The 21,558-nt window shown below is 40.4% G+C and overlaps 2 protein-coding genes across 5 annotated transcripts; one reads left to right on the plus strand and one right to left on the minus strand.

Moving 5' to 3' along the window:
• The first annotated feature begins 6,377 nt into the window (after positions 1-6,377).
• On the plus strand, positions 6,378-11,960 carry tcta (T cell leukemia translocation altered). 2 transcript variants are annotated; one of them, XM_036571343.1, is made up of 3 exons: positions 6,378-6,797; positions 8,222-8,306; positions 9,941-11,960. In XM_036571343.1, the coding sequence occupies exons 1-2, from the start codon at positions 6,587-6,589 to the stop codon at positions 8,278-8,280; spliced, it is 270 nt and encodes an 89-aa protein (XP_036427236.1). In that variant the 5' UTR covers positions 6,378-6,586; the 3' UTR covers positions 8,281-8,306; positions 9,941-11,960. The 2 variants fall into 2 exon arrangements, with proteins under 2 accessions (XP_036427236.1, XP_036427235.1); XM_036571342.1 differs by having other exon boundaries at positions 8,222-8,276.
• Position 11,961: 1 nt separating this feature from the next.
• Positions 11,962-17,996, minus strand: glyctk (glycerate kinase). Of its 3 annotated transcripts, none has more exons than XM_036571338.1 (5): positions 17,882-17,996; positions 14,607-15,020; positions 13,813-13,964; positions 13,473-13,648; positions 11,962-13,176 (listed from the first exon to the last, which is right to left on the minus strand). In XM_036571338.1, exons 2-5 carry the CDS (start codon positions 14,969-14,971, stop codon positions 12,283-12,285), a joined length of 1,587 nt encoding a protein of 528 aa, XP_036427231.1. In that variant the 5' UTR covers positions 14,972-15,020; positions 17,882-17,996; the 3' UTR covers positions 11,962-12,282. The 3 variants fall into 3 exon arrangements, with proteins under 3 accessions (XP_036427231.1, XP_036427233.1, XP_036427232.1); XM_036571340.1 differs by lacking the exon at positions 17,882-17,996 and adding an exon at positions 17,587-17,721; XM_036571339.1 differs by lacking the exon at positions 17,882-17,996 and adding an exon at positions 16,649-16,826.
• Positions 17,997-21,558: the final 3,562 nt, after the last annotated feature.

Raw genomic sequence — 21,558 nt, forward strand, 5'->3', positions numbered from 1 at the left:
CCATTAGGTAGAACTGAGTGGCTCTGAAATCACTTTTTACAAACAAGCAAAGTTTCGGTTTAAGATTTATTTGCAACTTAGTTACAAGTTTCAGTTTAATAAAAACTTGCTTTTAAACAGAGATTCACAAATGAGTTTTCCTTTACTAAACTGCATCTGTAGGTCTCTGTTTATAAACATAAACTAGCCAAAACCAGTTTAATATAAAATGAAATAGTGTTTGTATAAATTCAGAAAAAAGAAACATGACAGTCACAACTGCATATGTGTACATATTTCTATACTGTGGTCTGTTTACACAAAGTTAGGTTAGTTCATCACTTATGTTGAATAGGCTCTCCCAAAATTTGTTGCGCTGACGTTGAACTGTATGCTTGCACTGGGTCGGTATGTCCAACAGGTCAAAACAAGCTCAAAACTAAGTGCGCGCTGTGCCCTGATTGGTGTTCTTGCTTTACGCTTCTTTCGTTTTGATATGTTACGTTTTTATACACACATAAACCAAAAGGAACGACAGATTTCTCATAATGTAGTGGAGTCAAAAGTAAGATATTTGAGTTTGAAATGTGGTGGAGTGAAAGTAAAAAAGTCACCGAAATGGGAATTCTTCAGTAAAGATACACAAAAAACTACTTAAGTACTGTAACGAATTACATTTACTTCATTACTGTCCACCACTGTTAGGAACTAGTCAGTTAGTCCTGCTGAAGGTAAAGACTAAACATGGAGAAGCAGCGTTCAATGCTGCTCTTAAGTGGAACCAGTGAACAGAGAGCGTTAGAAGAGCCCCGACACTGGACACTTTAAATCTGGGCTGAAATTGTTACTATATGAGCAGCTTTCAGCTCAGTTTAAACACTGTTAGCTCTACTGCCCTTCTCTCCTGTAATGCCACTCTTTTATCCTAATATGCTTCATTTTTTTATTTGATTTTTACTTTTAATGATTCTTTTCCTTTAAAATCTCTTGTTTTAATCAAGTGTTGAATTTCTATTCTCCATTACTTTAGGTTACTCTTTAAATAATCATTTGAATTATTTTTGTATGTCATCATTTGCAAAGCACTCTGAATGACCGCAGTGTGTGAAAGGTGCTATATAAATAAACTTGCCTTGCCTTGGGAGACTTCAGTCTGTCAGGATCGGCAAGACCACCTCAACCACACTGAACACAGGCACTCCCCACCTCCCCTGATGTTCACACTTCTGACTCATGTCAGTGATGCGAAGCGCAGCTCAAATTGTGCTGATGATACTACAGTGGTGTGTCTTATCAACAACAATGACAACTCAGCAAACAGAGAGGAGGTGGAGCAGCTTGCAGAGACAACACTCTATCTCTTAATGTTCATAAAAAAAAAGAGATGAATGTTGACTTCAGGAGGATTTGCGATGATCATTCTCCACTACACATCAATGGTTCAACTGTGGACAGAGTCAAAAGGTCAGGGTACACATCACCGATGACCTCGCCTGGACCCTCAGCACCACCTGCCTAGCCAAGAAAGCCCAGCAGCGACTTCACTTCATGCCAAAGGTGAAAAGAGCAAACCCACCCACTTCCATCCTTATTACAGAGCGTCCTGACCAGCTGTCTCACTGTCTCGAATGTATCAACAACTCCTACCACAAACGCTGCATCCGAAAGGCGTTTAGATTACTGAGCGCACTGATGTCTCCCACCTGGACTAATCTGGACCCTTTCCAACATCTACCATAGACTGATCACACACCTACACACACCTGCACTTTACACTCTTTAAATCTATCTGAATCTGCTATTAGACCTCAATCTTTCTGTACAGTTTACAGTTGACAATGTTTGCACTGGTTCCTTCATCACTAACATGCTGCTTTTTTTAATCATAGCCATTGCTTTTCCTGCTTTTCCCCATTTTCCATATCTTACACTTTTACTAATGATCAAAGCTTATTCTCTGCCATTATTGTCTCCTATGGGTTCCCCTTTTGGTTCCTCCCAAGGTTTCTTCTTCTTGCTTTTAGAGACTTTTTCCTTGCCACTGTCGCCATTGGCGACGCTCATGGGGGCTCCGACCTGGATTTTTCTGCAAAGCTGCTTTGTGACAATGTCTGTTGTAGAAAGCACTATGTTAATAAACTTTGACTTGACTTGCTTGATGCCAGTCTGGGCGTATATATCACTGCTGTCGGAACAAAACCTTGTATCTCTAAAATGGTGACTTTACAGGAGAAGGAAAAAACGTACTTTACTTTTAATGTGTAACCAGACTTCTTTCAAAGTCAAATTTGGCCATTTCTTTTGGTCCATTCATCATGAAATTTACACACAATATAAAGAACAACAGGTGTTTTTAAATGATGTCAAAACTAAAAAACGACAAAAACGGAGATACAAGGTTTCGTCCCCACTGCGGTGATATGTATGTTTGCATATACATACGTATGATGCCAATTCATATAGACAGTGTCTTTTTTTGTCCTATCTAGTGTTTATTGTCTGCTATATTTATTGTATGTTCAGTGCTCGTTTCACAGTGAGCGTGTTTCCATGCGCCCAATAATCCAATCATAATCAGATTTCTGCAGTTATCTGATTATTCAAATAGTTATGTAAACAGCATCCTCTGATTTCTTAGATTGGAGTAAGGTCTAGAAATCCGATTAAGAGAGCTAGATTTTGGCTCAGTAATCAGATTTCTCAGTGCATGTAAACTCTTACTCTGATTTCTTTTGGATTTTCCAGTCTGCACATGTGTGAAACAGACTGCTATACCGGAAATAAACAAGCAGTGTTGCCGTAAGACGCAGCAAAACACTTTTGGAGCGACGCTGAAACCAAATACATTCTTGACGAAATTAAGGATTTGAATATTCTTCATCTTCTAGATGATGTAAGTTCATATTTTCAGGAAGACGCAGTGTTTTTTTAAAAAAGCTGCAGCATGAAGTTTGAGTTTTACATTACGTTTACGTCACGTCTTCTGTGAGTTTATTGGCCGGCTGCAAATATCAGATTACAGACAAAATCTGATTTTCTGCAGTTATTGGATTATTAAGTGCAGGTAAAAACACTCACTGTTGTGTATCTGCACTCTGTGTAGTGCTTTTAATGTGCTGCTGTTGTGTGTTACACCACGGGCCCTGAAGAAAGCATTTCATACTAATGATGACAAAGACCACTATGACTTGAAGAGAACCGCCTGTTTTGAAACTTTAATAGTGTTTACATACGACATCGGACTTTAATTTAAAACAGTGAGACAAATTCAGTCTCCGTTTTCTATTATATGGGCCCTTTAAGCGTCATAACCTGCCCATAATATGTTTTTTGTATGGCCTAAGATGTACTTTAATCAACTTTTAGCAAATATTGCCCCCAATAAAAGAAAAGTTCCACAGTTCGTTGTAATGAGTCACGTATAGAGTTCTCAGGGGAAAAAAACGCCTCTTTACATGAGAAGATAACTCAAAACAGAATAATGTCATAACAGCTGCACTCTGCACTTTTGCAGGGCATGCTTCCTCTGGTAGAGACGACGCACTGGTTAGAGGCTACGGAAAGCGCTTCAGCAGCATTCAGAGCTTTAGTTTACCAGCATCTGTTTCTAAAAGTCATGTACACCTCAATTTAATGAAATCTGCCCACAGTGACTGGTCATTGATTACTTTTTGCAGTTCAGTATAGGCTTTTCAGAGAGAATGACAAAGATCGGAGTCACTGAAAAACATGGAAAACAATGTTTAGGTTTGAAGGAGGAAAATAGTTATGTATTGATAAGCTCCTACAAAAAGGAGGTTAAGGTTAGTTGCCCCTAGTGTTTAGGAAATTTCGACAAAAATAGCGATAGAAGAGAGTGGGTAGGCTGAGCTGTGGGGGGGAAACTCCGTCTGGCGGAGTATTTCGCACCAGATTTCCTTTACTTTCAATTGCAAAACTCTGCAAGTTTTTACCTCACGGTAACAGATCTTATCTTGAGTAACTTTGTACGTTCTGTTATAGCCCTAAATATTCTGACAATACAGCTGTGGGTGAGATTTGACTAAGCAGACTCGGAGATTATACATACCGTGAAAAATGCATGAACTAACATCGCATTTCGGTGAACTTAATTTCGTTCAATCTCAAGATCCTTCTGATCAGCAGGGCATCTTCCCACGCAGCCTTAAGCACTACAGCATCTCACATTTTCATTCAGTTTATGCACCATAGGGCAAACTAATCGGGCGTAGATGTCGAACGCGGCTCGATTTCTTTTCTTATTACTCAGCTTGCACTTCTTAGCTCACCTTTATGAGAACCTTTAGCTAAAAAAAGCAAACAACACTATTAATAATTAAAGGGGAATTCCACCCATTTTCCAACACTTGTGCAAAACGCTCTGTGTTAAGACGTAAACAAAGTTGTTCAGTGTGGTTTAATGCGAAGAGAAACTTGCAGAGTCAGGATTGTTCACAGTGGTGGTAATAGGAACCAGACATCTGACTCTAAAAGGCAGAAAGATATTACGTGAATTGATGAAATGCTTATGAATGCACTGCTTGAAGACATTCTTTAATTATAGTTTTAGCGATAAAGTTTCAGCCTAAAGGTACATGCAAGGCTGTATCAGACAGAATAGTCCCCAAGGAAACTCAGTTTATCAGATTTAAAATAAAGACAAATACATCTCAGATGACATGTAGTAGATTAGCTGTTTATTAATAGTAATAAATTAAATATCTATGTGTTGTAGATACCGCAACTCCTGGTTCCTATCACCACCACTGTTAAGATATGGGAGTCTCTACAATGAACCATTTCACCCCGGACCACTCTGAATGACATCTCAAGGACTAAATTATTTAGAATTTTTGAAAAATTGGTGGAATTCCCCTTCAAATGAAGCTTGACAACATAACCAGAGAAGAACCCTTTTTTGTGCTTCTATATTTAAGCAATAGAACACGAGAGGGAGTGTGTTTTCGCGAAATAACATCACGGCTGTGATTTGGTCGCCGTAGATCATCACAGCCATGGTGTTATTCGCGATAACACACAATCTCGAGTGTTTCTATTGCTTTCATACAACAGTTAAATAAATAAAGTAATAAATTAATAAACTGGGCCGTGAACGCGGCGTTTAATATGTTTTAATGTTCGCAGTTCCTTCCACAAATTATAGTTCCTTAACAAGCAGCTTGCTCACTCGCTGCACAGTCTCCTGTAAGCCTCGCCTTCTGAAGTACGGACTGAGCCATAAAACTGACCCAATATTAAGTTCAGCTCAGTTTTGTCACTTTTTGCCAGATCAGTATTAATGTTGTTTTGTTCCAGCCAGTCTGTAAAGCATCTTACAGCCCATTTGGTTTGGCGATTGGTATTGGGTTCATTTCTGGCTGATTCCAGGTTGTTTAGCTGTTCTTCTGTCTCAGCTGCCGACTGAAAAGCTACTCGGTGGTGATGACAGTTTGGGAATTTAGTGTAGTCTCATCTTCAGAGTCTGACCAAATCGGCTGTCCATTTTCTGTTTGTGGCAAAGTAGGAAGTGAAAACATGGCTTGAGCGTCTCCTACAGCTGTCAAAGTCGTTGCTTAGCAACAGCATCTCAGTGGAGTGATACAGTGTCTGTGAAAAACCCGTGATGTGAACGCTTCTCAACCAATCAGCTTGCGTGGCCGGAACTAACTCATGTATAAAGAGCAATATACAACACATTCTCCATCCATCTGAAGAACCACTTCACCACGCAAAGAACCATTTAGGCATGAAATGGCCCCTTTTTTCTCTCCTGTTATTTTTAAATTTACTAGTGTCTTTTATCCTTGGGGTCAATTTGATCCCAGCAAGCCTCCGGGAAATATCAAAGTTCTGGTGGGAATTCTGTTTTCCCCTCCCTCGTGTCCTGTGAACTATCAGTGGTTCTTGCACTACTACAGGCGTGGTTGTGTTAGGTTAAGGCCCTAAAGCAGAGGGAAGTTTTTTTGAAGACTATAAAATAGCATTACAGTGACCTCAATATCATAAAAAAAGAATAGAAATAAAAATAAATGAATAAATAAAATGTTGATATTTCTTGTTTTACACATCTAAAACAGCCAGGAACACATATGCGTACAAAATGTGTACAGAACACTGAAAACATATCCTCATGTTAATTTTACGTTGACCCAGTTGTTCATATTAAATAAGAAAAAGACACTAAATATTTAAACAATCACGTTAAACATTGAACGGGGTCGAACTGACCCCAAAGATAATCGGACTAGGAGGGTTAACCACTCTGAATGACTTGGTTTACACCAAAACGATTGAGTGATACAGAAATTTGGAAAAATCGGTGGCGTTCCCCTTCCAGAACAGACCCAGATACTGTTGCAGACAGGCGGCACGGGTAGAGGGCAGCACAGCGCCGGCATCGCTCTAGTTCATATTTCCTCGAAGAAGGGAATGACTTTGTTTACGTTCGCTACATAACTGGCCAGAAGAAAGTCCGTCGGAGTGCTGCAGCTGAATAACTGGACTTTTAGTTAAACACTCGCTGGTTTGGTGAGCGCTGCTCTGCTCGTCCTCACCGAAGTCTGCCCAGGTCATGTCGGAGAGGGAGTAGCGGGAACACCCGGCTCTAATGGAGGAACAGTGGGATTTCCAGCTCCTCTCTCGGATGGTTGACAGTCTGGTGGCGTTTCTGTCCGAGTTTGTGGACGACTGGCTGGCCAACGACATGCGGGTGGCCGTGTTCAAAATCCTGTTCAGCTGGCTCGTCCTCAGTCTGATCGCGATACATTTCGCTTGGAAAGTCTACGGGAACACGGTCAACGACATGTACTACAGGCAGGGTGAGAGGCTGCGCAGCGAGCTGGCTAAGCTAACTAACTAACATTACCAGCAAACCGTCCGTTAAAAGAAAACGCCCCACATTTTTCAACAACGTGGCTTAATTTAGTAGTTAAGATGTAAACAAAGTCATTCAGAGTGGTTTGGTGTGAAATGCTTCGTTCTGGAGAAACTTACAGAGACAGAATTGTTCACAGTGGTGGTGATAGGAACCAGACGTCCACCTCTAAAGGCTCAGTAGACTCGTGTGGGTTCACCGGTGGTTTTGGTAAATGTCTACATGTGTGTTGTGACCCCTGGTTCCTGTCACCACCACTGTGAAGTCTAAGTCTCTACCATAAACCATTTCACACCAAACCACGCTGAATGACTTTGTTTACATCTCAAGGACTACATCATTTAGAAATTTTGAAAAATGGGTGGAATTCCCCTTGAACTGAAGGTTGACATCATAACAACAGAAGAACCCTTTTTGGAGCTTCGGTGTTGACTGAATTATGGGTACAGCGTGGTTGATCAACAGTCAATCAGCAGTATCAGGAGTCTAGTCTTATTCATGTGTGTGCAGACAATCATGCTTGGTCATCAGTCTGTCACCAGTCCAGTCTGGTCACCAGTCTAACGAACACATGGTCTGATATGGTTTAAGTAGAGATACTGGGGGTAGGGGGAGGAAGCAAAGAGGAAGGGGAAGTAGGTGACAATCAAAGGGTTGGGGAAGAAGAGGAAGGGGGTCTGGGGTCAGGGGAGACCCCAGGGGTAAGGTGAGGTTGCTCTTACCTCAGGGGGAACAATACAGATAAAACACCAAAAGGCACACAACTGTAAGACAATACAGCTGACACAACAAAAAGACAACATAGGTTAGAGCATAGAAGAACGCAAACGTGAAAAGACCTATACTTTCTCTCAGTATAGAATGATTCTCAAAAAGGTTCCACGTAGAACCATATACAGCACATTCTTCATCCATCTGAAGAACCGTTTCACTTCAAAAATGAGGTTGTCTTTTTTTGCTGCACTTAGATGACTTGATTTTCTCTCAACATCCAGAAAATCACTCTGAAGAACCTTTTCTCCATAACATAGATTATCACAGCCTTGTTTGTACCAGGTTGTTTCAAAATACTATCAAAAGTATGAATATAGTATTTCAGCAGTGTTTTACATGCTGCGCTGCAATAACTCCAATTAAAAAGAACTAATTATCCTCTCTTTGTAATAAGTCATGCAGTTTAGTGTTCTTTATGTAGTGAAAATAACCACGATATACTCAGAAAAGCACATTGTGACAGTTTATCACAATAACAATAAAATATCATCATATTGCCCACCCCTGTTGTGGACTGGTGGGACGGGACTTTTGGGGAACTACATGCTGGTGCTTCTCATCAATGACACTTTGTGTCCTTGTTTCTTTCATCAGGAACTGGAGGACAGAATGGTGGCACACCTGACACAGCACCTCACTTGAGTGGATGGTAGGTGTCCTGGCATCTGTTTGCTTCCAGGTACAGGTATTCTCAGATTAACTGTATTTGTACTTTGCTCTTCAATGCTCTATGTGAACAAATCTTGTAATTTCTGGATTTAGGAGCTTACAGCTGTGAAAAACCCACTGAATTTACGTGAAATCAACAGTGTTTTTCCATATTGGCTTGTTGACATTAGTGTTGTGCAAAAGGGGATGTGAAAAAATGTCTGTGAATATACTACATGTACACGTTAATATCGCAGAGCAGCTACTTTAATTCAGTGTGTCATGCTTGAGGGGTTCTCCTCATGCAGGAAATATGAGTATTAAGTAAAGTGTGCCTTTTTCAAATCACTAGAGCTGCAATTTTAATTATATTGCACAATATTCAGCACTGTCTTATCAAGTTTTAAGTTTAAGGAAATTTAACCTAATAACCCAGAGCTTGTGAGCGTTCAAGTGTCACACCTAAAAAAAAAAGGATGTGCTGGTTTTCTTGGAGTGAAAAAAGTCAGGACATGAATTTATAGAAAGTGATCATGTTTAAATTGCAGTATTGGTCCAAAAAAATCAGTTTCCCCATTGATTAGCTAGCTACTTCATTTGCCTGATCCCCATAACAATGTTCAATTTGGCACAAAAAAAAAGTTACCTCACTCAAAGACAGAATAAACATGGTTTTATACTATAACAAATTAAATTCTTATTTTTTAAATAGTATTTTTAAGTATTTTAATCACAACATATGTTATAGAACGCATTTGAGCTTCATTTGAAACCCGCTTACCTTCTTTATTTGCATACTGTTTAGTCTTTTTGGCCCTCTGCCCACTGCAAACACTGCACTTTGGCTCACCAAGGCAAAAAGTTTGAGCACCCACGTTCTAGAGCAGAGGTCACTAATAGGCAGACCGCAGTCTGAGTCCGGACCCAAACGCTGTCCCATGTGGACCTGAACCTATAACCGATAACTGTGGAGAATTATTTAATTTCGAAGAGGTGGTCCTATTTTAATTGGTGTAACTTTTCTAGCCTTTACGGTACCGGTTTAGTGGCCCAGGAAACTCACAGACCAATCACATGTGTTGTAAATATCACATGTGACGCTACTCAGCCAATCAGATCTGCGCATTACGATGAGCACCGAGACTCGAGTGAGTGACGCGCACACAGGGGAGGGACGAGGCGAGAAACAGCAGTCAGAGAAGAAAGTGAGTCAGAGGGAAGTTATTTCACATGTCGAGCTCTAAAAAGAGAAAACTGACAATAAATATTGTGGAAATATGACTGAATATTGCACTTTATTTGATTTGACATTCAGTTGTCAACTGCATAAGATGTTGATATAACCACTAAGCTACTTCAGTAAACAGTATATGGCACTGAATCATGATGCAAATTAGACGTTATGATGTTCCGGACCTTTGCTTGAGGACATTTTCTCTAACTGGACCTTACTGAACTTTAATACTCATGTTCTAGAGGCTTATATGCATAGTTAATTTTTGCATAAGCACAAAACTGTATCTCCCCAATTGTTGGACACTTCTCCTCATCATATTTTGTCCATTTTGAAAAAGAATGAACATTCTTACCTCTAATGACATTTGGGTAACTACACCTTGCATACGTACAGTATGGCCTAAATACTTGTGTCTACTTTTGGTTCAGGGAGAGTGCAGTGGGGGACGCCCTGAAAACCCACCGCGAGTGACTGGACACTAGCTGGATTCATATCTTGGACCAGTTTTGAGGCGAGTGGACTCCGGGCGGACCATGGTGACCTTATGCTACTTGGAGACATAATAGTAACCACATTCCTGAAGAGAAGTGTGCCATAAGGACCTTCCTGAGCACGTGATATAGGACAAAAAGTGATGTCTAAACAAAGATTGAGTGGTTTGGTGAAAAGGAATCAAGAATCCTCCTTTTTGACACAACTAGCAGTGCTGGCTCTTCTTGCCTGGAAATTTGTACTTTTCAGACTGACTCTTTGTAATTAGTAACTTGTATGACTCCTGATGTGGCTTGACCTTCACATAACCACTTCCATCCTGTCAATTACAGACTGATAGAGAATACCAGTGGAGACCACGCTACCACAGACTCTCACTACTAGACTAAGCCAAGTAAAGCTACTGGAAAACAGCTTATTTGCCACTGAGCAGCCAATAACACATTTCCAATATATTTACATGTAATTGTTTAGCCCATGCCTTCCACCCAGTGATTGCTGGGATAGGCTTCAGCTCCCCCCGCGACCCAGAAGGATAAGCAGCTTAGAAAATGTGTGTGTGTGTGTGTGTTTAGCCCATATTAAGCAGCTTGGGATTTAGTCTTGAAGGGACAGATGTGATTTTGTGACGATGATACATGTCTGGGGGCAGCGTTAAAATTTTGGAAAGATGGTATATAAGGCACACCTGTTCACACCAAGGTGACAAAATATTGGGTCAATATTGGGTCAGTCATCTCCCTCTGCCCATCTCCCAGGGCAACAGTAGTAACCTGTGCAGTGAGACCTGTAAGAAGGAAGTAAGAAGCTGGATGAACAAACTGAAAACAAGAAAATGCACGTTAAGTTGGCCACAACTTTGCTGTTATCATGTCTGAGGGGAAAAAAACAATCATGTAAGTTTGGTGAAATTACAAGAATTTCCTGCTGGTGTGAATGGGCCTCGGGTCTCTATTGTCTGCATAAAGGGGATATCAGTCACCTGCCTCACGACAAGCTTTTTGTCTGTTGAACAATGTTGTTGAGCACACCAGCGCCCCCTACTGTGAGCTGTGCTTTCACAAGGCACGAATCCAGTAAAAAATTCCATACTCAGTTTGTTCCCACCCTAATAAGTCTATGTTCCCACCAACAACATTTCTCATGGTTGTCCTTAGACATTCTCATTATGAGATCACGTTTGGCCACGAGACTATTATGAAGTTTATAAGTGAACCCATCCATAATCGCTCATCTACTTCCACAGTAATTAGTTATGAGCTAAGTAAACATGGCTCCAAGTTGTCATATACCTAATCATATATCGCTGTTGTTATCTCCAAAATGACAGGAGAAGCAAAAAACCTACTTTACTTTTAATGTAACTCAATGGAACCAGACTTTTTTTCCAGGTAATTTCGACTCATTTCTGTTGGTCCATTCATCATGAAATTTACACACAATATATCTGACCATGGGTATTTTCAAATTATGTCAAAAACTGAAAAACGTCAAAAATGGAGATACAAGGTATTCTTCCGACAACAGCGATATACCTAATTTGCAGACTTCAGCTCCTGAATCTTAAAAGGTGCCAGATAAACAAAATAATGCAATGTAGGTACTTAATTTGATCTTTTCTTTAAGTTCACTGGCAGATCTCACCCCACCAGTTAAAGTAATTGTGAGGATATCGATATATGGCTGTGTTTTCAGGAGTGAGGAACCATCCCCAAACTCATGTTTAACATTAGCTGCTCAAATGTCCATAGGCTCTGACCATTAATCAGCAGGTTACTTACTATGTTGGTTTGTTCATAGAACTTAATCAGTCATAGTTCACAGTCATCATGACTTTTTTTTCTTCTGGTGTGGGAGAACAGGTTGTGTGGACATGATCATACCTTTACCAAGTACTCTACATTCTGATTGGCAGCAATTTGTTGTGAAAATATTAAAGGTCACTCATACAAATGAGTCCTGTTATTATTCTTGGATTTTAATATTACATTTCAGAGAGCTTGTATTGTGAGTGTGAGTATTTTAAGTATAAAATTTCATGCTGAAAATCTTATCTTCCTAATGTGTAGTTACAAAAAAAACACACTTTCATACTTCTCACGATTTAAGACAAACCTGAAGTTCATATCTGAATCATGGCGTCAGAAATAACCCGCTAAATGAAGCAATCTCAATAGGAAATACTTGATTTCTTGTTCCCTATAGTGTTGAAAAGGTTGTTTCCCCAACAGATAAGATCGATTCTCATCATGAGAACTGAAAATGTCTTTTCGACCTGCTACTCTGATGGTGACGGAGGTGGCAGCAACATGACGTGAACATCCATCACGTTGGTACCTGTGAGTCCTGGCAGAAGCAACCTCTGCCCTTCAGAAAGGCGTGAGAAAAATGTGTATGAATCATTATTGCTGAGAAAGCTATCAATGTCCAGTCCCTGACTCTTGGCCTCTGCCTCCATTTCTCCATCAGTAACTGCTCCAGCTGCCTCGGTAGGGCCATCTTGGCCGTCGGTTCCACCACTAAGGAACACAGCAGGGATCTTCTTTCCTCCCCCACTGAGTTCCAGCCCTACCCGTAGGGCCAGCTCTTGGTTCCTCCCCCCTCGGCCCTTTCCTGTCAGCTGCACGGTGGGCTCACCTCCGGCCAGCAGGCAGGTGGCACACCAGCCTTCCTCTCGTCCATCTCCCAGCTGTTTCATTGTGCGAAACAGGTCCCAGCTTTGCACCCCCACCTTCGGCCCCAGCTGTATGATCTGCGCTTCCAGCTCTGGAGGAGGTTTCTTCCCTGGCGAGCAAGCAAACTGAGACAATAGCCCATACAGGCGGGCCACAGCGCGAACGTCACCGCACACCCCTGGAGACAAGACCACTGAACGAAGGCCTAACTCGCGTGCCTTACGGCCGGCGCACTCTAGAGCAATCGCGTTTGATCCAATCACAGTGTTTAGAACGTGATCTCTGAGATCCTGTGGCTGCTCCTTTGGCTCCCCTTCACACTGAGGCCTAGTCTTATTTAGGACCTCTTTCACAGATGAGGGGAGAGAAGCAGAGAGGTCATAGCGCTCCAAGATGCCCCAGACTTCCTCTGGCTGCACCTTGCTCCACACTGTCGGACCACTGGCTATGAAGTCTAGTGGATCTCCAATGACATCAGACAGAATGAGGGCCACCACCTCAGAGAACGAATAAAGAAAGAGTTATGAAATAACTGAAGTTTTGGAGAAAGATCAAGCCTGAAACTCCTCTCTTGTGACTAAGAAAAAATTTTGTGCAATAACTTTCAATGAGGGAGCTTCAGACGTCTGGTTCCTCTCACCACTGCTGTAAATATTTTGTCCTGGCAAGTTTTTTTCTAGAATGGAACATTTCCCATCAAACACTGAATGGCTTTGTTTACATCTCACTGATTTGATTATGCCAATTTTTTTTAATGTGGTGAAATTTCCCTTTAACTGGTATATAGTTTTACCTGAGCAGGATAGGCACAGTGGGCCAGACCTCCACCTTTCAGCAGGGACAGCGATCGCCGCACTGTGTTTAACTCCTGAATCGTGGCTCCTGCAGCTGCCAGACGACGTGTCACATCCTGTTTTTCCTGCAAGGTTATTGGTGGGATTGGAGCAGGTAAAAGAGCAGACCCACCACCTACACATAGACATACATGTATCATTAACTCTGTAGTAATTCTGACGTCTCAAAACTTTGTAAAGTGAACTAAAGATTCAGTGCCATCTAAAACAGAAAATTGAAGTCACTGTCCTTTATGTGTTGCGAGGGCCACAGCTTGGATGTAAGCATTGATGTAATACCTGAAATGAGGACGAGCAGCAGATCTCTCTCAGTAAGAGTGCTGACGAGTTCCCGGATACTCTCAGCTGACCTCTGCGCGTCTGGGTCTGGCAGGTTGTGCTTGGCGCCCTCCATCACTTTAATTCTGCTGCTGCTTCCAAGCAACATGTTCCTAAACAGTTATGCCAAGAACAGACCGTCAGAATCGGGACATCAGAGGTAATCTCAATACCTCTTTGTCCTATTTAAAGGGGAATTTTTTAAAATTTCTCCATAATTGAATTATTGACAAAGGCATTCAGAGTGGTGTGATGTTAAATGGTGCATTAAAGAACCTTAGATTTCTTTACAGTGGTGGTGATAGGAACCAGGAACTGCAATGAAAATTTGGAAAAAAATGTCTTTGGAGATTATTCTGGTACAGCCTTGCATGTATCTTTGGATTTAACTCCATAACTTTATCGCAAAACTATTCTAGAACAATGTTTCAGGCATCAGGCAGCATATTTATAAAAATTTCACGTAATATCTTTCTGTGAGCGAACTTTCAGAGTCAGTAAACCCTTAGACGTCTGGTTCCTATCATCACCACTGAGAACAATTCTTAACTTGGCAGGTTTTTCTACAATAGTGTTTTGCATCAAACCACTCTGTATTATTTTGTTTACATCTAAGCGTAGAGTAGTATGCAGAAGTGTTGGAAAATAGGTAGAATTCTCCTTAAAGTCCTGACATTATGCAGTGAATCATTTTTGCAGCAGGCCCACAACCTCCAATCAAATGCTATTCCCCATTATGGAAGCACTGTGCTTACATCTTCCCATGACGCTGTAGTGTTTCCTGGATACCGTGAGGCACACTAATCACCCCTCGAACCAGGTGGTCCCCCACAATCCTCTCTGCCTCAGCAGCCATCCCCAGCACTGCTTTGCCGAAGCCCACCAGATGGAGGTTATTGCTGAGCTTAAAGGTGCGGTCCCCCACAAGCAGCTCATCCCCATTTCGCTGCAGACTCCGTCGGACCACGCTGTCTGGCTGCACACCCTCCACCGCAGCTGCGAACATAGCTCGAGCTCGCTCCTCTAGTGATGACATGCTTCTGACCCAGGCCTGGGTCGTTCCTGTCCACAGGGGGCGCCAGTGGTGCACAGAGCGAGAGAGAGTTAGGACTCGAGCCATAGACCAATCGGAGCGTCCACACTGGCAGGGCAAAGCAGCCACGTAATGCCTAAAATGATAAAGGCAGTATAATTCAGTGATAAACTGTAGCATTACGCAATACTTTGAAGGTCTGAAGGTGGTGCTTTATATTTAACTACAATAGCTTCTATTCAAGAGAATACTAATGGGTCATTCTACAGAAACGTCCATTTTTGTGTCCCTAGCGTTTACAGATATATTACACTTGAAAAAACATGTTACAATTTATTTATATTTTACAAAAAACAAAATGTTATTTCAACAATTACACCTTCTTGAGCTTCAATTTAGCAATATTGGTTTTTAAATCAATTATATAGAATTCCAAGCACCACAGAAGAGCTCATTCACAGTCATGTGTAAAGAGTGAGGCCATAGTTTGAGGTAAAGAACATGTTTTTTTGCTGTTTTAACTGCAATAATCTATATATGACTATGGAATATATGAATTAAATGACAAACAAAACAAATGTCAAAAATATTACAAAATATGTAATGAAAGTTGTGGTCCCCAGGAGTCGGGTCACTGGTGTTACCACATAACAAAAACTCTCTTATTTTGAAATAAAAGTCATACTGATGACATCACTTGACTTCCTTTTACCTATTTTCTGAAGATCTATGAAGAAAAGCACATGTTGAGTCCACTGTGTCTTTCAGTTATCAGAGATTTTCTCATTTAGCTCATGATTTCATATGAAGCTTTTAGCTGAAGTCACTGGTGTGACCTACTTTATTCTGAGGTAATTGTAAAAAAAAAGAATTCAAATGGATTAAATTACTTATTTTAGTGGATATTCCATGATTGACAACGTGGTTTGATGATCTGTAGCAGATATTTTGCAAAATGTATTTTTCATTAAAAATGTTTCTGGTGTTTCCTTTATCATGTGTAACACCAGTGAGGATCGGTAACACCAGTGACTCCTATGGAGAAATAGAAAAGTGGACATTTCTGTAGAATGACCCATATATATACTGAACTCAATTTGATAGACTCAATTGCTTTACAGTGGTGGTGATAGGAACCAGGGGATGTTTTGCCATTCAAAACAAGCAGTGAACCTGCACGCTGTTCTAAGTTTATATATGCAATGTTGACGATGGTACAATAGCGATAAATGAGAAAAATAAGCTTTCTTTGGGACCTACTTTCTATTTTGCTTTAGTATGGCCTGCACGTACCTCTATGCCATAATCAAAACTATGATAAAACAAAGTCTCAGTCATAAGGCAGAGTAATCCTAATCATTTCATACAATACGTTTCTGTGAGGTAGCTTTTGGAGGCATAAAAATGCTTTGGACGTTTGGTTCCTAACACCATTAGTGTGGACAATGTAAACAATTCTTATATGGCAACTTTCACATGAATTCAGTCTGAATGAATTTGAGTACACTTTAACATGAATTATGCAGACATTTTGGAAAAATAGGTGGAGTTCCCCTTTAAGCTGAGCATTTTTTCCTCCGGCAGCCCTGCAAATTACTGAGTCGAGTCATATTACTGGCATATCCTTAAATTGAAATGAATGAATACATGCGTTACAAGTCTGAACTAGAAAGTAAGACAAACCTAGAGCCAATAAGGCCAGACAGCAAGACAGCTTTCATAAAACACAGAGTTCCTTACTCGTGAGTCATGGAGTGCACTTACCAGCACAGCACAGTTTGGAGAGTGCACAGCCCTTTTTTGAGTTGACTAAAAATAACAGTACCCAAACAAGTCAGCCTATATGACTCTATCTGAACCCCATTCCACCAAACCTGTGCGCTATGTGAATAATGATTGACTAGAGCTGTCCATAGGGCAGGAGGACAGTCCAGTTAGTATTTAGGGGGAAGTTTCACTGATTCAACAACAAGCACCAGTCGTTAAACTCCAGAGTTTAACTTTGGAACGAGGCTGAAGTTGGCTGCTTACTCGCCAGTTCCTTATATGAATTTTCCATTCCACCTTAAATGCCTTAAAGTGATATGCCACCCATTTTTCAAAAATCCCCATGATTCAGTGGTTGACAGTTATTCTGAGTGGCTTGATGTGAAATGGTTCATTGTACAAACTCAGATTTCTACCTCCACTGCCTTCTGAGGTGTTTATATGTAATGTTGATGATGGTAAAATAATGAAAGATCGCAAAAAATATATATATTTTTTTTCCAGGACTATTTTTGCCTTACAGCACCCTGCATCTATCCCTGATTAAAAATAAAACTGAGCCTGAATGTTTGTCTCAGGCATCAGGCAGTGTATTCATAACCATGTTATTAACTTTATGTGAGGGAGCTTTTAGAGGTGGACGTCTGGTTCCTATCACCACCACTGTGAACAATTCTGACTCGGTATGTTTCTCTAGAACGAAGCATTTCACACCAAACCACCCTGAATGACTTTGTTTACATCTTAACCACTTAATTATGGAGACATTCTGACAAAGTGGTGGACGTGCCCTTTATAAATGGCGCAGCAGTTATAGTCTGATACAGAATGTAACTGTTGCACCATTTAAGGTGGAACGGGAAAATGCGAATAAGACGCCAACTTCATCTGCGTTACTTTGGAAATGCAAGAAATGACAGAGCAAGTTTTTTTACCCAGTGCTGGTTAAGGAGGCGAAATTAGAAAGCCAGTCTAAGAGATGCGGAGAAAAGTTTCCTCGCTGCAAAATCCAGAGGGGCGAGGTGGGGAGTGGCACTGACGTGTTTACAAGTAGCGAGCTTACACGAGGCTAAAGCTGGCTTCCTATTCGCCAGCTTCTCTCTCAAATTTTCCCGTTCCACCTTAATTAGTGCAGCTGAAAATTCGAACAAGAAGCTGAGTTTAGCTTCGCTTAGTTTACTACGTGCTGCGTAGACATACGTAACGTATAGATGAAAATACTCTGCTCACCTGCTTAATACTGTATTTTGTCCGTTTACTGTTTACTTTCAAACAAACAACTAGTAAACACCTCAGCACTACAGAGCAAACTAACCTATATAAACAAATCAAACTTCCTCTTACATTTTCCTAAATATCAAAATAAAAGTCCTTATGTTGGAAAAGCTGGTGGGGTTGTCAGGACGACCCAAAACAATTAGATTATTTAAATGAATACCAATAAACTTAAAGAAGGAATAATGATGAGACTTAAATGTATGTGCTTAATCTAGACGAGAATATAGGAGAGAAAGGAAAAATAGCCATTAATAACTCTTGTACATGCAGTAACACATACTGACCAGCAGCTGGCACTGTTATATAACATTGAAACATTCACTAAGTTTGGACAGCCTCACAGTGTAAACAGGACAGACAATTTGTAGTTAAATTAGCTTTAGATAGGCCTTTTTAGTGGGTCCGTCCCAATAGCACCCTAAGCCTTGCAGTCCTCCTCAGAGTACGCACTTTGGTGATGTCAACAACAACAATTGGACCTTAGGGGTGCTGGTTTTAAAAGCACGCATTTGGAACGTAACCTACTGTGCCCAGCAAAATGATGTTATTGGTCATGCTAATTAGTTTAAAAGATTGAATTCGCTTATCTACAATAGCTCGACTGAAATCACAAGCATAATGCGGCACTATAGAATAATTAACAAATGTATTTTACTCATATAATATTGTTGTTGTCAAAAAAAAAGTAACTACAAAAGAAGGCAAAGCGGTCTTAACTTTCAGTGTAAGTCAACATAAAGATATTTTATTGCAAGTGATTTTGGACGATTTCTATTGGTTCATTTATCATTACACTTTCACTCAGTGTTTAAGGGTGGCTAATATTTAAAACTATGTATAAAAATAAAAATATGAATTTTTTCTTGACAAGAGATATTTCTTCTTTAATAAGTTGGTCAGACACATGTAAACAAACCCCTCCACTCTGATTGGTCCTTGCTTGTATCTAAAGGAATTTTGGATACTGAATCTGCATAGAATGAATGTGGTCCTAGCGAAAGGCCGCACTAAAGGCCCATAGAGAGGAGGCTCCTGAGTGCCCCTTTGAACACCAAAAAAGTGAAAGGTTCAGCAACCTCACTGCTGGGCTTTAGTTACATTTAGGGCATCATATGCCTTCAAAGAGGGGGGCAATTATTTATCATCACCCACTGCTAATTCTTTGGTGATACGAAGCTGAAGTCAGCTGTTCCCCAGCTTCTTGTTCGAACTTTCCTGTTCCACCTTAAATGGTGCAGCAGTTACATTCTGGCGCTTCAGGCATCAGAACTGCTGGACTATTTAAGGTGGAACAGGAAACTTAGCTAGCTAGCTACCGAGACATCAGCATGCTATTAGCGATTTTTATGCTTGTTATGAAGAAAACGACCATGATACACTGAAACGACATTAAACTAAGATAATATAGTGGTTATCGTAATTTTCAACAGAGAAAATTCTCACATTTGTGGTTTTCTTTGGTCTCTTGTTCAGCCATCTTGCCGGTCTTTCTTTTTTTCTCATAATACTCTGTTTGGAGTGCCTCTGAAAAACCTCCGTTTGGAGGGCCATGTAGCCCCAACACTTCACCCTACCCCTCTATCTCAACAAAAATTGGGACACCCTACTCCTAGACGTGAATGCGCAAAACAGAGGGCTAAGGGCTAAGTGGTAGGGGTGAGGGGTGAAATGGGATTCGGGCATACACAAAGTGCAGCAAGTGCCAGGTTTGGAAGTTGCCAAACGTAAATAAACAATCAATGAAGACAACATGTTGTGATGAGCTACAAGCAAAAATAAGTAATTAAGACATGAATAAACAACAAGTGTGAAAAAATAATCTTTGGTAACAATTTCCCCCAAAAATAATAATAATAAAATAAAAAATGGAAGTGCTGATATGCTCACTTTCCAGCTGCAATCATAACTTCAGGTGTAAGCTTTAAAAAATTGCTTTAAGAAAACTGAAGAGCATGCGGATTCAGAAATCTCTCCAGAATCAGCAGCAGTGCAGGTGACTGTACCACCATGTAAATGACATCATCTTTTCTGTTATGGTGGGTAAACACAGACCCTCGGCTCCATCTGTCTCTGAAACCCATGGAGAGAACTGAGAGTGGATCACACCCCAGCTCTGTTCTTAGTTTATAATCCTCAGCTTTTCCACACAGTGACTAGTTTATTGCAGTGATCAGTGACACTGTACAGATGTTTTCCTGCTCAACAATATAAACATGTTAATGCGGCCGAAATCCTCATGATGCTGTTCAGCACTCTGAAAGACAATCATGTCTTCTGGTCCACTTTTCATGCCTGATTGGTTCAGATTCAAGGATCAGGATTTTCTTCAAGGATGCTAAAATATGGCTTTGGGGCAGTGGAAAGCAAGGACACCTAAAGGGTTTGGCGTGTACTGCCTGAGAGCTGAGAGCTTTGCTAGGGTCTAGAGCACGTATGTCGAACTGGGGACCTTCCAGGCCAAAGTGCTATGGATATTAGTGTTTACCCTCATCTAACGCTCTGAATTCAGTTCATGAAGGCCTTGCTAATTAGCCGACGAGCTGAATCAGGTGTGTTTAATAAGGTAGTGTGCTGATGTCTGTCATGTGGTCTAGATTCATGATGTACATACGTTAAAATATACCTTCTCAATGATTGTGCATATCGTCGCTGTCTAAAGAAAAGCAGGTATCTCCCAAATGGTAAGTTTACAGGAGAAGTACAAAAAAAAAACTTTGCTTTTAATGTAAATCAATGGAACCAGACATTTCTCCAAGTAATTTTGGGTCATTTCTTTTGGTCCATTTATCATGAAACTTACACAAAATATAAAGGGCAACAGGCATTTTCAAATTATGTTAAAAACTGAAAAACAACAAAAATGGATTTACAAGGTTTTGTTCCGACAGAAGCGATATACATATATAAATATATATACAACCCCAATTCCAAAAAAAGTTGGGATTCTGTGTAAAATTTAAATACATGTAAATAAAACAGAATGCAAATCTCATAGACCCATATTTTAGTCACAACAGAACATAGAACACATATCAGATGTTGAGAAGTGAGACATTTTACCATTTCATGAAAAAAAAAAAACATTAACTAATTTAGAACTTGATTGCAGCAACACATTATAGCTATTATTTCAAAACCTATATTACTGTTACAAGACTGTACATTGGTACAATGCAATACTGGTGTATATTAATGTGTATATTTAGAGTCCAACCTAATCTAATGTGTATATACATATTTTTAAACATATGTATATATGTATATTGTATTTAAGTACTACAAGGGGGGTACACATCTAAGATTTTCACTCACCTTAACACCTGTATTAATGTGATGTGACAATAAATGTGGTTTGATTTGATTTTATACTTTTTAAAGGCTTCCTATTTTTGTGATTGTTAGGATCTTGTAGGTATTTTAAGCCTAATTACTCATTTTCTGATGAGCTGAGTTTAAGAAAAAAGTGTTTTGGGTTTGTCTGGCCAGCTGCCCAGTCCTACTGCACAGGCCAAGCACCGTCCCTCTCGCTGTTCTCTGCTTTCTTGTTTAGTCATGGATAACTGATGTACACTGCTTTATTCGCGGGTGGCTTTGGCCAGCAGATGGGGGAGGTCACTTTGCTGGCTGGC

Source organism: Colossoma macropomum, unplaced genomic scaffold, assembly GCF_904425465.1.
Source record: "Colossoma macropomum unplaced genomic scaffold, Colossoma_macropomum, whole genome shotgun sequence".
In the NCBI taxonomy this organism is placed as follows: Eukaryota; Metazoa; Chordata; class Actinopteri; order Characiformes; family Serrasalmidae; genus Colossoma; species Colossoma macropomum.

Excerpts from the sequence above, each read along its gene's own strand:
- tcta (XM_036571342.1), top strand. The coding sequence starts at position 6,587 with ATGGAGGAACAGTGGGATTTCCAGCTCCTCTCTCGGATGGTTGACAGT. Across the intron at positions 6,798-8,221 it reads CGACATGTACTACAGGCAGG|GAACTGGAGGACAGAATGGT; the intron begins GTGAGAGGCTGC and ends TTCTTTCATCAG. Across the intron at positions 8,277-9,940 it reads GCACCTCACTTGAGTGGATG|GGAGAGTGCAGTGGGGGACG; the intron begins GTAGGTGTCCTG and ends CTTTTGGTTCAG.
- glyctk (XM_036571338.1), bottom strand. The coding sequence starts at position 14,971 with ATGGCTCGAGTCCTAACTCTCTCTCGCTCTGTGCACCACTGGCGCCCC. Across the intron at positions 13,649-13,812 it reads GCTGCTCGTCCTCATTTCAG|GTGGTGGGTCTGCTCTTTTA; the intron begins GTATTACATCAA and ends GTCTATGTGTAG. Across the intron at positions 13,177-13,472 it reads ACTGTGCCTATCCTGCTCAG|GTGGTGGCCCTCATTCTGTC; the intron begins GTAAAACTATAT and ends TCGTTCTCTGAG.